This window comes from Pristis pectinata, chromosome 19, assembly GCF_009764475.1.
Source record: "Pristis pectinata isolate sPriPec2 chromosome 19, sPriPec2.1.pri, whole genome shotgun sequence".
NCBI classification, from domain to species: Eukaryota; Metazoa; Chordata; class Chondrichthyes; order Rhinopristiformes; family Pristidae; genus Pristis; species Pristis pectinata.
In genome coordinates, this window is record NC_067423.1 from 38,757,085 (window position 1) to 38,772,063 (window position 14,979).

At 43.8% G+C, this 14,979-nt stretch overlaps 1 protein-coding gene across 10 annotated transcripts in view; it reads right to left on the reverse strand.

The window, feature by feature from the left end:
• Positions 1–1,159: 1,159 nt before the first annotated feature.
• The window catches only part of sox5 (SRY-box transcription factor 5), a 353,819-nt gene continuing 339,999 nt past the window's right edge, over positions 1,160–14,979 (reverse strand). For all 10 annotated transcript variants that reach the window (XM_052033500.1, XM_052033492.1, XM_052033495.1 and 7 more), the window contains 2 exons: positions 8,567–8,783; positions 1,160–3,973 (listed from right to left, as the gene is read on the reverse strand). In XM_052033500.1, the coding sequence (XP_051889460.1) occupies positions 3,667–3,973; positions 8,567–8,783 (524 nt within the window). In that variant the 3' untranslated portion in view covers positions 1,160–3,666. The remainder of the gene's footprint in view (positions 3,974–8,566; positions 8,784–14,979) is intronic.

Sequence of the window (14,979 nt, forward strand, 5' to 3'; positions counted from 1 at the left end):
TGTTATCAAGGAGATGATCTCATTCCCATGGCAACCCTGACCTCACCATTGGCCTATCTGACACTCTCCCCACCTTCTTTGCAACAAATAAAAAGTGGGAAGTGGAGAGGATAAAAAGAACAGGATTAATGTAAGATTAATGTAAATAGGTCTCTGATGGTCAGTGTGGATTCGATGGGCCGAAGGGCCTGTTTCTGTGCTGTACCTTTCTATGACCTTTAAACTGATCTGGACATGTACTTCATTGTTTTGTTGTGGAATGTTGCTCTGCCCACCTTCACCAACGCAGGAGGACCAGATTGGTCAGGAAGGTCCGAGTTCATGAACACATTATCTTCTGGGTTATTGACCATGTTCAACCAATGGTGAAAAGGCAAGTGCAATCTTCTGTAGAGTCAGAGTTATACAGTACGGAAACAGGTACTTCGGCCCAGCTTGTCCACGTTGACCAAGGTGCCTTCCTGAGCTGCTCCTATTTGCCTGCATTTGGCCTAGATCCCTCTGAACCTTTCCAGTCCATGTACCTGTCTAAATTGTTTTTTTGAACATTGTAATTGTATCTGCCTCTACAGCTTCCTTTACCGTTTGTTCCATATACCCAACAGCTTCTGTGTGAAAAAATTGCCCCTCAGGTCCCTTTTAAATCTTTCCTCTCTTACTTTAAACCTGTGCCCTAACCCACCCTGGGAAAAAGACTGTAATCATTCACCTTATCTGTGCCCCTCGTGATTTTATAAATCTCTATCAAGTCACCCCTCAGCCTCCTACACTCCAGGGAAAACAGTCCCCACCTATCCAGCCTCTCCTTAAAACTCTAGCCCTCTAGTCCCAGTAATATCCTCATGAATCTTTACTACACCCTTTCCATCTTAGTGACACCCTTTCTAGAGCTGGGTGACCAGAACCGCACACAATATTCCAAGTGTGCTCTCACCAATGACTTGTACAATTGTAACATGAATGTCCCAACTGTCTATCTGTGTCTCCACTTTCAGGTAACTAGGTACCTGTCCCCCTCGGTCTCTCTGTTCTACAATACCCTCCAGGGCCCTACCATTTACTGTGTCGGTCCTGCCTGGTTTAACTTACCCAACAGTACTGGGTTTATCTGTCTCAGAAACAACACAGAAGCAGATGCTTTTAACACTTGTCTGTTTTTTCAGAGTACAAGTACTCTTGCTTTTATTGTGGCATGAATGATAACATAAACAAAAAACATGAAAATATACAACTTATATTACACTATGTGTTATGAACAAAATATAAATCTATAATTCTATGTTATATTTACATATCTTTCTTTAAATTTCAAGTGAGATGGTAGATTCAGTTTACTTTGTTTTAAGCTCCACTCGATTTGATTGTCTTCCTGAACACAATCTGTGTCTAATAAATTTTAGAGCCGTGATGGCCAATAAATACATTTTCTTTAAAAAAAACAGTACAGCATCATAAGAATTGAGTAGTCTGAGATTAGGAATTGCAGAATGCAAAATGTCAGCGAAATGAGAACTCTGAACAAAAAAAAGGGATAAAATAAGGAGCAAATATAAAAGAAAAATCTCCGACACAGTTTCCGTTGTTGGCATATAAATCACAAATGGTTCACAGCCATGAAGTCATGGTGGAACCTTACTGGAGCTAAAACAAAGTACTCTTGTAGTCCAGAGTCACATAAATAAACAGGGAGCCAAAAAAAAATGGTGAAGAAGGCCAGCCAATGTGAGACTAAATGCCTCACAAGAGTCAGAAATTTGTTCACACAGTCAAGGAAAAAAAACAAAAAACTGGTTTCACATTTTACATAAAGTGATATAAAACACTTGTTTTTTTTCTGCATTTTTTCTTTTTCAGTTACAGAGTGCTTTAGCGAATCAGCTCTAAATGACCATGACAATTAAATAGAAATGAGATTATGAGAGAATGGTCTCATTTCAGTCCCAACAAACAGTCGAATTATTTTCACGCCTGCTGATTAAACATCATAACATGACATCACTAGGACTTAAAGAACATAAAAAGAAAAAACTGTTTATAGCTAAAATACCAGGCTTAAATATCTACAGCTACAGAATGCTGCATTGAGAATCAATTAGTTAGAATGGAGAAAATAAATTATACATAACTTACTAACTGGGGAATAGCTGACCATTATTGTACACTATTAAGAGGCAGTTAAAATTGAAAAATACAGTCAAAAAATACAAATTAAACACTGACATGCAGTATATGATCAGCTAATCCACCTATAACAACAAAGCCATTTTACTTTCACTTATCCAAAATTGTATTTTGGGGTGGGTAGGGTCAAAAATTCAGACTCCCAAAATCCATTGGAGGTACTGTTAGCCATCTCACAAACCAAGCAGAAGCCAACTTAAGAGCCAACTCCGCCCTCAAAAGAGGGAGGCTCCATTAGAGACAGGCTCTGCCCTGGGTTTGTTTGTTCAGTCGCGCTCCCCCTTAAGCGTATGTTGGCGGAATTCTTTTTTCATTAAGTGCTACAAACTCGGATCCTTTATCAAAGAAAAGAGTGAAGGTAGGAGAAAGTGACTGCCTCCGTGAGGCTGCTGAGAAATGGAGGGGGTGGGGTGGGGGAGAGAAATGGCAGGCTTCATGGCAAAGGGAGCAGGAATGGGTATTGAGGACACGGAGTTTCATTCCCCCACGCTGCTTTGCTGTCACTACCTCTGACACCCTATAAAGTACCATAATACCCTCTCTCTCTATACATCTCTCTCTCTCACTCACGTGCGCGCACACACACACACACACACACACGTCACACACAAAGGCACACACACACCCATGCACACACACACACACACACACACACCCACACACACACACACACACACACACACACACACACACACACACACACACACACACACACACACACACAGAATTCACATAATAAAAAGTTTCTCATGTCTTCAGTTATCTCCCCTTTCACCTGAGAACTGCCCCTATAGTTTCCCACAGCTGCTGGTATGGTAAGGTGTCCGGGATTGTCTAAAACCTAACAATATCCCTAGCTTAAGACTGTAGGAAAACCCATGAACTAATTCCAACAATTACAAATTTTGGCACTTACTAGGAGTTGCATTTTGAAATGGTGTGCAACAAAAAAATAACACAAGTACTCGATGAGGGTGCAACAGTATCTCAATATTCAAGAAAATAGATTCCTTTGAAACAAAGGTAACTTGAGAGCAACGAAAAAAACATTTGTTTTTTCCTTAATCCATCCAAAAACAAGAACAAAACAAAAGAAGAAACACCTTTTATTGTGGCACAAAATAAACAAAACACATTCACAAGCCACTTGTTGGCACTTTGTACCTGAGTGAGAATTTTATAGAATCTTCTAGAACGACAGTCGCAAGTCTAGACAAAGCTCAGGAGGGTAAGACTTCAGTGCTTGGGAATAGCAGCTGATTTTACTGGCATTGTTTTACCCATAGCTTATCATTTTTCCCATGCCTGTACCATAGGCCGAGAGGTCTAGTAGTCAGTAGAGTTCTGACCATATCTTGTTTATTAAGACTAAATAGTTTTAAATAACAGTCAGTGTATCGGATAGTCAAAATGTGCTTGGCCCCTGGTAGGATGAGTCAGTCTGGCTGACGTTATTCGGCTGCTGGAGACTTCTGGCCCTTCCTCTCAGTCAGCGTGAGCCACCACGTGATTTTCGTCATCGCTGCCGTAATCTGCATCAGGGTCGTCCTCATCCTCGTCCTCGTACTCGTCGAACACGCCTCCGTTCATCTCGCTGACCCTCAGCTCCTCCCTCACTCGGCCCTCCTCGGATTTGAGGCTGTAAGTGCTCTGGATGACAGGCATGCTGGGCTCCGGGCTGCTGGACATGCTCGAGTGCTCGGAGGGGATCCGAGGCGATGGCATACCCGCCATGGCAATGGCACCGGGGTACACCACTCCGGCCGTGGTAATGGGGATCTGGCCTTGCTGTCTGCCAACACCAAAACAAACACGTGTTGATAATGTGATCTATTCCAACATGTGCACTCACCCTGTCCAGAAAACTTTACTTTCATTGATATATTTTGCTGTACTTTTAAATCAACCTTTACCATTGTGAATTCTTGCATTCAGATTTAATATTATCTCCTTAGCACCTTTCAAATCCACCATCTCTACCAGCTAGAAGGACAAGGGCAGCCAAAGCAGAGGAACACCACCACCTGGAAGTTGTCCTCCAGGCCCCACACCATCCTGACTTGGAAATTTATCGCTGTTGCTTCACCATCGCTGGGTCAAAACCCTGGAACTCCCTCCCTAACACCTCAGGGACTGCAGTGGTTCAAGAAGGCAGCTTGCCACCATCTTCCCAAAGGCAACTAGGGACTGGCAATTAAATGCTGGCTCAGCCCGCAAAGCCTACATCCCTTGAATGAATAAAAAAGGAAAATGCCTTCATAAATGTTTTAACTTCACCCTCCCTTCAGTGGTGATGCTGAGGGCCATCAGTTCCCATGGCATTCTAAGCTAGCCCCATCATGGTGGCTGGCTACAGATCCACCATGGCCGCTAGCTCCTTGATAGACCCATTTTCTGGTTCTTTCCCCCCCAGCCATGGAAAGTTCTCCTTTCCAAGTGCATTTTCAATTCCCTTTAGAAAGTTACGATTGAATCTGTTCTCTGGGTAATGGATTCCAGATCATAACCATATGTTATGATTCATAATTGAATTAGAAAATTGGAGAACCTCAATATGGCGCTGAAAAACTCGGAAGAAATCCACTGGAGAATTCACTGCTGTTACCATAATTGGCCCAAATTTTCCATTCCCTTCTCTCAGAAATGTTGACAAAAACTCAATTATTTATAAAGCAAGCCAACATATCCCCTCCATCTGTATTGGGACACGAGCGACTGGGATGTACATTGAAGTACATATCTGTGTTATGCAAAAAAATTGGGTAAGGTCAGTGCTTGGTTGGTGTATAACATTGTCAAATAAACAACCTGAAAGGCAGATGGGCCTGAGTTAATTGTGAATATTGGCAGTACATCAGTTCCATCAGCCAACAGTGTCCTTACGATGAGTCACTCCAAGAACTGTCACAGCCTTCAGTTTCTGTGGTACAAAACCATTTCCAAGAGGGATGGTTTCCACCACCTAGAATTACAAGGGCAGTAAGTGCTTGGAGATACCATCACCCCCAAATTCATTTTGCTGGCTGGGACTATCTCAGCCATTCTTTCTTGATTTATGGGCCAAAGTCTTGGAACTCCCTACCTAACAGCACCGGGGCAATATTTTCATCGTTCAGGCTGTGGTTCAACAATACTTCCTCAAGGATGGCTAGGGACAGGTGATAAACAGATGACTCATTCTTGAGAATAACTCATTTTAAATAGAGATAAAGGAAATAATGATTAAGCCCAAGTGTAACAAAATCTTAGACATGTGTGGGGTGTGTAATGTTAGTTGTCAACGATAATTCTTGCTTCAAGGCTGTCCCCCATTAAGGATTCTGTCATGTGACTACCTGCTCTCTGGTAGCAAAGTTCCAGAGGCAGTTTGTGAGGAGGATTTGAATAAACCACACACACACACCTTGTTTGAGCTCTTCGTGTCTCAGTCCGTACCCTCTGCAATGGGTTATGTCAGAGGCTAAGAAGTTACTGAGCACACGTACCTTAAAATGTGACTTTTATATTTGCTCTCTATAAACCTAGGAGGAATTTTACACACATATTGTCACATCGCCACTAGGTTCAAGAACAGCTACTTCCCTTCAACCATTCGGTTCTTGAACCAACCTACACAATCCTAATCACTACCTCAGTATAGCAACATTGTGACCCACTTTGCACTACAATGGGTTGTGTTTTTTTGTTCTAATTGTGCTTTTTCTTGTATGATTTTATTTAATTTATGTATAATTTATGTTTTTCTCGTGTATGTTGTGTATCTAATGCCATGTGCCTGTGATGCTGCTGCAGGTAAGTTTATCATTGCACCTGTGCGTACATGTGCTTTGAGCATATGTGGAAGTGCAAGGTGTATTATACATTTTTTGGTTATTGTTTTACTTTTCAAATTTTGGAGGAGAGTTAGGGGACATCCCAAATGATTCAGCATGAAAACTACTGCTCACAATGTTGATAACCAAGGCTAAATTCGATCTCTGGTCAATGATATATCTGGTAGAACTTCTCCAAATGGCCATGCTCATCAAAAAGATGCCATTTTGAAGCTCTGGTGCACACCTTGGTGTGGGCTGGTTTTGTCTGGCCAACCTTAGTGAGCTATCTGTGCTTGCCACAGCAATACCTGCTCCAACTCAGGATGGCAGCCCATTCTCTAGAACCAGCACCTGGTCACTGAGGCCCCACCCCCAGAAAGGTGGTGCCAGTCAGCTAAATCCAGCCCACAGGCTTGCCGGCTGTCAGAGTGTCAAAAGACCTTGAATGTCCCTGACTTAATTATCCAAAATAAATTAAAAAGTAACTATAAATTAATCATACTTTTAGAAAATATAAAAAATATAAAATCTTTAAAACTAAGATGTTTCTGAAAGCAATTAAAACAATTAAGTACATTTAAATTTATTTAAGCCATTGATTGAATCCATTTAACTTAACTCAATTAATTAAAAATGTAAATCAAAAAATCTACAGAAGCTGGAACTCTGAAACTGAAGGAAAAAATGCTGGAGAAGTTCAGCAGTTCCGGCAGAATCTGTGGAAGGTGAAACGGAGTTACCGTTTCAGGGGAAGTTTGATGAAGGTTTTCCAACCTGAAATGTTAACTCCGTTTCTCTTTCTACAGATGCTGCCTGACCTGCTGAGTGTTTCCAACATGTTAAATTGTGTATTACCGGAAATAAATCTGGCTCTCTTGGAGACGTTCTTCTGCATTGAAACAAATGGAATCATTTGACTTGCACCAGGTAGGTCTCGGTTCAGTGGGCAGATTTTGCTGTATTAACACTTGGGACAATGGGAAACAGGCAAGTGACTAAGGCTGGCCAGAGAGAACCATGGTGTGCACCAGAATTTCAAACTGATATATTTTTGATGAGCATGGCCATTTGGAGAAGTCCTACCAGATATATCATTGACCAGAGACTGTATTTAGCCTTGGTCGTCAACACTGCGAACAGTAGTTTTCATGTTGAATCATTGGGGACAACCTTCCAGAATTTCAAAAGCAAAGTAATATAATTTCCTCCAGTGGCTGAAGCAAGAACAGTGGGGAGAGAGGCCATCTGAATACCATTGCCAAGCATTTAGGAGTGAGACAAGTTAATGGTTTATCTCAGAAAGGATAGAGGAAATCTGGAACCCTCTCTCCCAAATGCCCATGGCTGCGCCAGGTCTAGGTTCGGTGGGCAGATTTTCCTGTACTAACACTTAGGAATGGTAGGATGACTAGGAACCTTAATCCCGCCACGAGAGAAAAGGGTTCCCTGTAACTACTCCATTGAATTCCTTCATCATTCCAAAAGACTCAATCTAATCACTGAACAATTGAGACATCCAAGACTGAGAGAGAAAAAAATGAGGTACATCGAAATTTCTTCTTATGGAGGGTAGTGAATCTCTGGAATTCTCTGCCCCAGAGAGTTGTGGAGGTTAGATCATGAGAAGGATTTAAAGAGGAGGTATCTAGATTTTTGAAAGACTGGGCAATTGAAAGGTATGGGGATTTGGTGCAGAGAAGGACTTTGAGGCCTGGGATAGATCAGCCATGATCTAATCGAATGGCAGGGTAGGCTTGAAGGAGCAGGTGGCCTACTCCTGTTCCAATTTTCTTGTGTTACTGAGATGGATTTCTACCAGAGTGTTTTAATGGATGCTAAAAAAAGTTAAGCATGAAGCACTGATCAGCCTTAATCCCATTAAACAGAGTCCTGAATGGAGGCTGTGTGGCCAACTCCACTATGTAACTCCACTGTTTAAAAAAGGAAGGAGAGAGAAAGCAGGGAGCTTTGGACCAGTTAGCATGACATCAGTAGATGAGGAAATGCTAAAATCTACTAATAAGGAACTGGTAAATAGGCACATGGAAAATAACAATGATAAGACTGGGCAGTCAGCGTGGCTTTATGCAAGGCAAACTGTGCTTGGGAGTTTTTTGAGTTTGTAACAAGCAGAATAGAGTGCGAATATGGTGTACTTTGGGATGTGGGAGGGAACCGGAGCACCTGGAGGAAACCCATGCAGCCACAGGGAGAATGTACGAACTCCACACAGACAGTACCTGGGGTCAGGATTGAACTCAGGTCGCTGGAGCTGTGAGGCAGCAGCTTTACTAGCTGTACCATGCTGCCACCCAGGATCAATAATTAAACAGCTCCAATCCAAATACTGGATATATTCTTATGACAGTTCTTCTTCCTCCCCTCAGCATTGAACTTCACATAAAACGAGTCATGGGGAATCGCGGCTGGAGGTCCACACTAGTTCTAAGGCCTGTGAATCAGTATGTGCCCCCCCATTCTGCATATGTAGAGTCCACAAAACAGCTCAGGGCAAGCTTTGCAGGCAGTGTAAGAACCATGAATGAAAATTGAACTGTGACCTTTCTTACCCAACAGTGAAGAACTGCCGCATTTCTTGACGTCTGTTACGCATCAAAGCTTTGTATTCTCCAATCCTCAGTTTCTTGCCGTCTACCACACAAGTACGCTTTGGTCGCGGCTTGTACTTGTAGTCAGGATACCTCTCCAGGTGCTGCTTGCTGAGTCTGGCTTGTTCTTCGTAGTACGGCTGCTTCTCCAAGTTCGTCATGGCCTTCCAACGAGAGCCTGTGGACGTGGAAGAGGATGGAATTGGTAGGTCATGGCAGAGGCAGATCACCATGGTGAACACTAAAAAAGGCCTCCCCTCCATGGTTTGCCTTCCATCAACGTCAATGTTCCCTAGAGGCACAACTGCATAACTATGTTCTGACAATCTGGTTAAACAGGATCAATAATTACATAGCATCAGTCCAAATACTGGATATTTAATCAATACACCACTAACCTGACACTGGCCTCTGTGTTGGACATTGGTGGAACTTGAACTAACAATCTCAGCTGAGTTTTAGTGCACTCTGTATTGATATTGGTATTGGTTTATTGTTGTAACTTGTACCGAGGTACAGTGAAAAACTTGTCTTGCATACTGATCGTACAGGTCAATTCATTACACAGTGCAGTTACATTGAGTTGGTAGGGCAGTCTGCATTGCTCCTAATGTGTCCTTTCAAGTCAGATGTCAAACCACGGCTGTCATAAAAGGCCCGATGGAACAATGTCAAATACAAAATGGTGTCCTTGGCTAACATTCATTCCTGGCTCATCGCCACTCATTGTTGTTCACAGGACGAAATTGGCTGCTATCTGTTTGCCTTCTGGCTACCATGGCCCATGAGAATAAGTTATCACAGTGCCAAACTCTTCCCTCAGGTTTTCAGTGGCAGCCTTCAGCCTCCCAAGCTGGATACCACTGCAGGAAAACTAGGAACCACACAAAAATCCCAGAAGAACAAGTTCTTAAAATGATCCTTATCAGGGCTGTGTGCGGGGAGGAGCAAAGCAAAGGGGCAGGACATCCCACCCAATAATCACGTGGGGTCTCACATGGGATAACATTGGGGATATGTACCTCCATAGTCCATTTTTAATCAAACCAATCCAAAGAACCATGACTACCTTCCAAATATACCTTTTGATTTCTGGCCCATTTTGGCTGCTTCTTTCATTGCCGTACTGATATTTTTAAAGTTTACTGTCTATTGAGTCCAGCCCTGTGAAGGAACCGAATTAATATTCAGGAGCATGAAGAAGGTGTGATTGTTCGGTTCACAGCTGGTATATTATCTGAATGTCCAACAATTACAAAATCATTTGTTCATCCTGTTAACATTTCTGTTGACAATACATAATGACATTCAGAAAGCCATAATAGTGCACATTAACAGCTTGGAGACAAAGTGAACTGTGGTCTATACAAGTGTATGTCGTTAAGAGCTGTGTGTGCTATGACCTCCATACACTCTTGTACCAGGTACTGCAGAGTCACAGCCTTCAATAAAGGATAAGACCATAAGATATAGGAGTAGAATGAGGCCACTCCGCCCATCGAATCTGCTCCGCCATTCAATCATGGCCGATTTTTTTTTCAACCCCATTGTCCCACCTTCTCCCCGTAACCCTTAACCCCCCCCTTACCAATCAAGAAACTATCAATCTCTGCCTTAAATACACCCAATGACTTGTCCTCCACAGCCCTCTGTGGCAACGAATTCCACAGATTCACCGCCCTCTGGCTGAAGAAATTCCTCCTCATCTCAGTTTTAAAGGGACCTCCCTTTATTCTGAGGCTGTGCCCTCGGATACTAGACTCTACTACTAATGGAAACATCCTCTCCACGTCCACTCGATCCAGGCCTTTCAGTATCCAGTCCGTATCTTTGAGATCCCCCCTCATCCTTCTGAACTCCATTGGGTACAGGCCCAGAGACGTCAAACACTCCCAGCCTTTCATTCCTGGGATCATTCCTGTGAACCTCCTCCGACCCTCTCCAGGGCCAGCACATCCTTCCTTAGATACGGGGCCCAAAATTGCTCACAATATTCCAAACGTGGTCTGACCAACACCTTATAAAAGCTCAGCAGTACATCTTTGCTTTAAGATTCTTGTTGCCAACTCTCCCCTGTCGTTCGTGGATGCAAGCAGCAAAACCAAGCCGCCTGCATTAGCTTGTCGACAGGAAGCGGCCCATCATAGTCCCAGTAAGAAAGACATGCAATATGACAACTACTATGTGAAGATGAACTGGAAGTGGGGCCTTAAACGGGAATAAGGTCACTGAGGCGGGGGGAATGGACAATCCCAGGAAGTGCTCCATGAAGAATGGATTTGTGTGGCACAAGGTACACCTTCCTAACTCCATGAGGATATGTGAGTATAATCCAGTCTTAATTTCCCTCTTACCCTTTCATTTCACAACCTATGCTTCATTGCCTTCAAGGCAACTAAGTCTCTTTTAATATGGAGACTAATTTTACACATGATACTCCAGAGATGGTCTCAGTAAGGCTTCTGCAATCGTAACTCCAACCCCCTTTGCAATAAGGACCAATGAATCACTTGCTTTCTCACCGCTTGGTGTGTGCTCAGATTTTGCCTCTCATGAACCAATGCACCAAACCAACGTTTACGAATTCCACGCCATCTAAAAAGTATTTGCGTGACACTGATGTTTTCAGAGTGACGATTAATTAAACCAAGCATAAACTGGGCTTGGAATTATTTCTCAACCAAATCATGCCATTTGTGAAACTCATCCAGGCACTTCCTGTCATGAGTCATCCTTGCCAGCCCAGCATGATTTCTACATCTCAGATACACTTGATGATGTAATTTTTGTGGATGCTCCTTTTGAACCATTAAAGTGAATCACTGGATCACATGGGCTCGAAGGCATCCATTGACTACTCCCAGAACAACATAATCCTTACACAGCACTGAACAGGGAGACATGCAATGCAGGTAAGTTACTTATTTCAATCCTTGAGCCCCAAACACTAAAGCAAACCCCAAACACTCCCAATCCCTTGAAACCCTGCCTCACCTTTGCTGTTGCTACTGCAAGACCACAGAAGACACCAAGACTGGTTCCAACTATAACAAGGTATGCTGAGCCCTTCACCCCTGAAAAGAAGGGGTTTGGCCACTCCCTTTACCCGCCGACCCCAAGAGGATGAGCTGACCCTTTCATCCAACCACGGAGGGTTTGACTGACTCCTTCACTCCCAACCACAAGAAAGCTGGCCAATCCTTCGTTCTCGACGAGGAGAGGATTGGCCGATCCCTTTCCCCCACCCTCCAGCACAAAGCTGTGCTGGATCACTGCTAATGCTGGGAACTACCCACGCTGAGGCCGTCCTTTCCTCCGGCTCTCCACTTCCCAATCCCTCTGAGGGGTGAAAGTAAGTTAGAGCTCAGAAACTTTGTGTCCAGTTGGCTACTCATAGTTCCTTTTGTGGACACCCTGTGTCCTCCTTGTCCGTGAACTAATGGACGTACAGAGGAAGAAATTTATATATGCAATGTTTGGATGGAATGAACCAATTTCTTAACAGTGCTATCACTGACATTGTCAACTTAACCCATTGGTAGTGACTGTGCTGGTGCATGTTTAACAATATGTCACACTGGCTTCCTTTCACCTCTGACCCCACTCCAGTTACAGACCCTCTCAAGCCTGGGTTGACTTCCTGAGCCTGGACCACAGTGACAACTGAACTTTAATAAAGTGGGTCAACAACCAAAATAGCCCCTCGCCAATGCAGGTGCACCAGAAACTCTCGGCAATTCTCCTTTCTCTATTCAGCCACATAATGTCCCTCCTGTCAGATTCTTGTCCACCCAGCCATGGATAGTTCTGTAGAAACTCAGTCTTCTCCTTGCCCTTGAAGTGCGAACACAGAGAGGTAGAGGAAGAAATTTATATATGCAGCATCTACCTCGTTGTGGCCTTGTACCTTATCGTCTACCTGCACTGCACTTTCTCCGTTACTGTAACACTTTATTCCACACTCTGATATTGTTTTCCCTTGTACTACCTCGATGCACTGTTATAATGAAATGATCTCCATGGAAAGCAGGCAAAACAAAGTTTTTCACTGTACCTCAGTACGTGTGACAATAATAAGCCAATTACCAATTTACCCATGGTATGAACCATCAGTAAAGAAATTCTGGAAGAAGCCATCTTAATTTGCAAGCCTCTTGAAAAGCTTGTTTTGTAAAATATATTTTTTAAATTGTCCTGGTAGACAAGGAATGCAAGAACTGTGAGGTTTTAGAGTTGCCATCAATCTCCCTGCATCTCTTTATTCGGCACCTTCCAAACCCACCACCTCTACCAGCTAGAAGGACAAGGGCAGCAGAAGCCTGGGGAACACCACCACCTCGAAGTTGGCCTCCAAGCCTCACGCCATCCTGACTTGGGTCAGAATCCTGGAACCCTAACAGCATTGGGGGTGTACCCACACCTCAAGGACTGCAGCGGTTCAAGAAGGCAGCTCACCACCATCTTCTCAAGGGCAACGAGGGATGGACAATTAAATGCTGGCTCAGCCTGCGAAGCCCACATTCCTTGAATGAGTGTATAAAAAAAAATTACAAAGGACCCAACGATGCAAAACAACCTGGAGAGGTTCTAATGATGTTTTGGGTTCAGGAAGCTACCCCCAACTTAAATTGGAGCTTTGTCACCCCATTCACCACCTACTGTACAAAGTTAATGCCACAAACTTCCATTGCACAAATTGTTTATTAGTCATAGAGACACAGAGCTATATAACACAGAAACAGGCCCTTCAGCCCATCATGTCCATGCCAACCATCAAGTACCCACCTACACTCATCCCATTTACCGACACTTGATCTGTATGCCTTGGCAATTGAAGTGCTCATCTAGATACCTTTTAAATGTTGTGAGGCTACTTGTCTCCACCACCTTCTCAGGAAGCACATTCCAGATTGCAACCTCCCTCTGGGTGAAAAAAGATTCTTCCTCAGATCCCCCATAAAACTATTACACCTCATCTTAAACCTATGCCCTCTGGTCTTAGACACCTCTGCCATGGGGAAAGGTTGCTTACTATCTACCCTATATTTGCCTCGCATATTGTTGTATGCCTCTCTCAGGTTCCCTTCAGCCTCCTCCAGGGAAAACAAATGCTTCTTAATTGTATCTAGTAAACAAGGGGTGCATAAGCCACAAGGGGTCAGGGATTTGCCCTCGGACCTCTCCCTGTCAGACATTTCATGGCAGCGGCGAGCAGGGTCTAGAGTGCACAAGGTATCAGAAGTGACTTCGGAGCTGTGCAGGGCTGGCTTTCAGCAGCTGCTTGGTGACATCCTTGCATCACACTATGCAGCTTGGCTGTGCTCCGTTAACAGAGCAGCCTGCCGCTCAGGAAACTGTTGATTGCACCAGTGCACCACCTGCTCCCACCTCCTCCGTGCAACTCTAGGGTGACACCCGCCAGACTTCCTTCCAGTTCACTCTTGGCTGCCCCAGTGGTATTCTTGGGTCAGCTTCAAGTGGCTAACCCTTCGCAGCTCTGTGCCACGATACCTCCTCCCCACATCACCCCGCTCTCTCTTACTTTCCCTGTTTCTCTGCCATTGCCCATTGGCAGTTCACTGTGCGAAGCCAGCAACGCAAGTTAAGGTTCATGTATTTACTTGTGAAAGACTTTCTCCCTGCTGACCATTTCCCACTCTAAGTAAAAGTATCTTCACTGGGATGGTGACCAATTCCATGAATTGGGATTGCAGAACAAGTCTTCCTTTTACATTGTATTTTTCAAGTGTTTCAAATCACTGCTGTAATGTAGAGAATGTGGCAACCAAATTCCTCCCACAAGTGGCCATATCATAATAACTGGACGATCTATGGTTGAGGATTAAGTTGATAATTGTGCATAGAATTATGAGGGGCATCGATAGGGTGAATGTGCACAGTCTTTTTCCCAGGACTTCCCCACACACCCACACTTACCTGGGTCTCTGCACCTGTAGTCTGAGTTACAGGAAGAGGTTGCACTAGCTAGAACTTTATTCCTTGGAGTGTAGGAGATTGGGAGGTGATCTTATAGAGGTATCTAAAATCACGAGGAGCATAGATAGGGTGAATGCAATCAGTCTTTTTCCCAGAGTTGGGGAATCAAGAACTAGAGGGCATAGGTTTAATGTGAGAGGGAAGAGATTTAACAGGAACCAGAGAGGCAACTTCTTCACACAGAGGGTGGTGAGTATATGGAATGAGCTGCCAGAGAACATGGTTGAGACTGGTACAATAACAACATTTAAAAGACATTTGGACAATACATGGATAGGAAAGGTTTAGAGAGAATATGGGCCAAAGGTGGGCAAATGGGACTAGCTTAGATGGGTACCTTGTCAGCACAACCTCAGAATAAAGGGATGTCCCTTTAG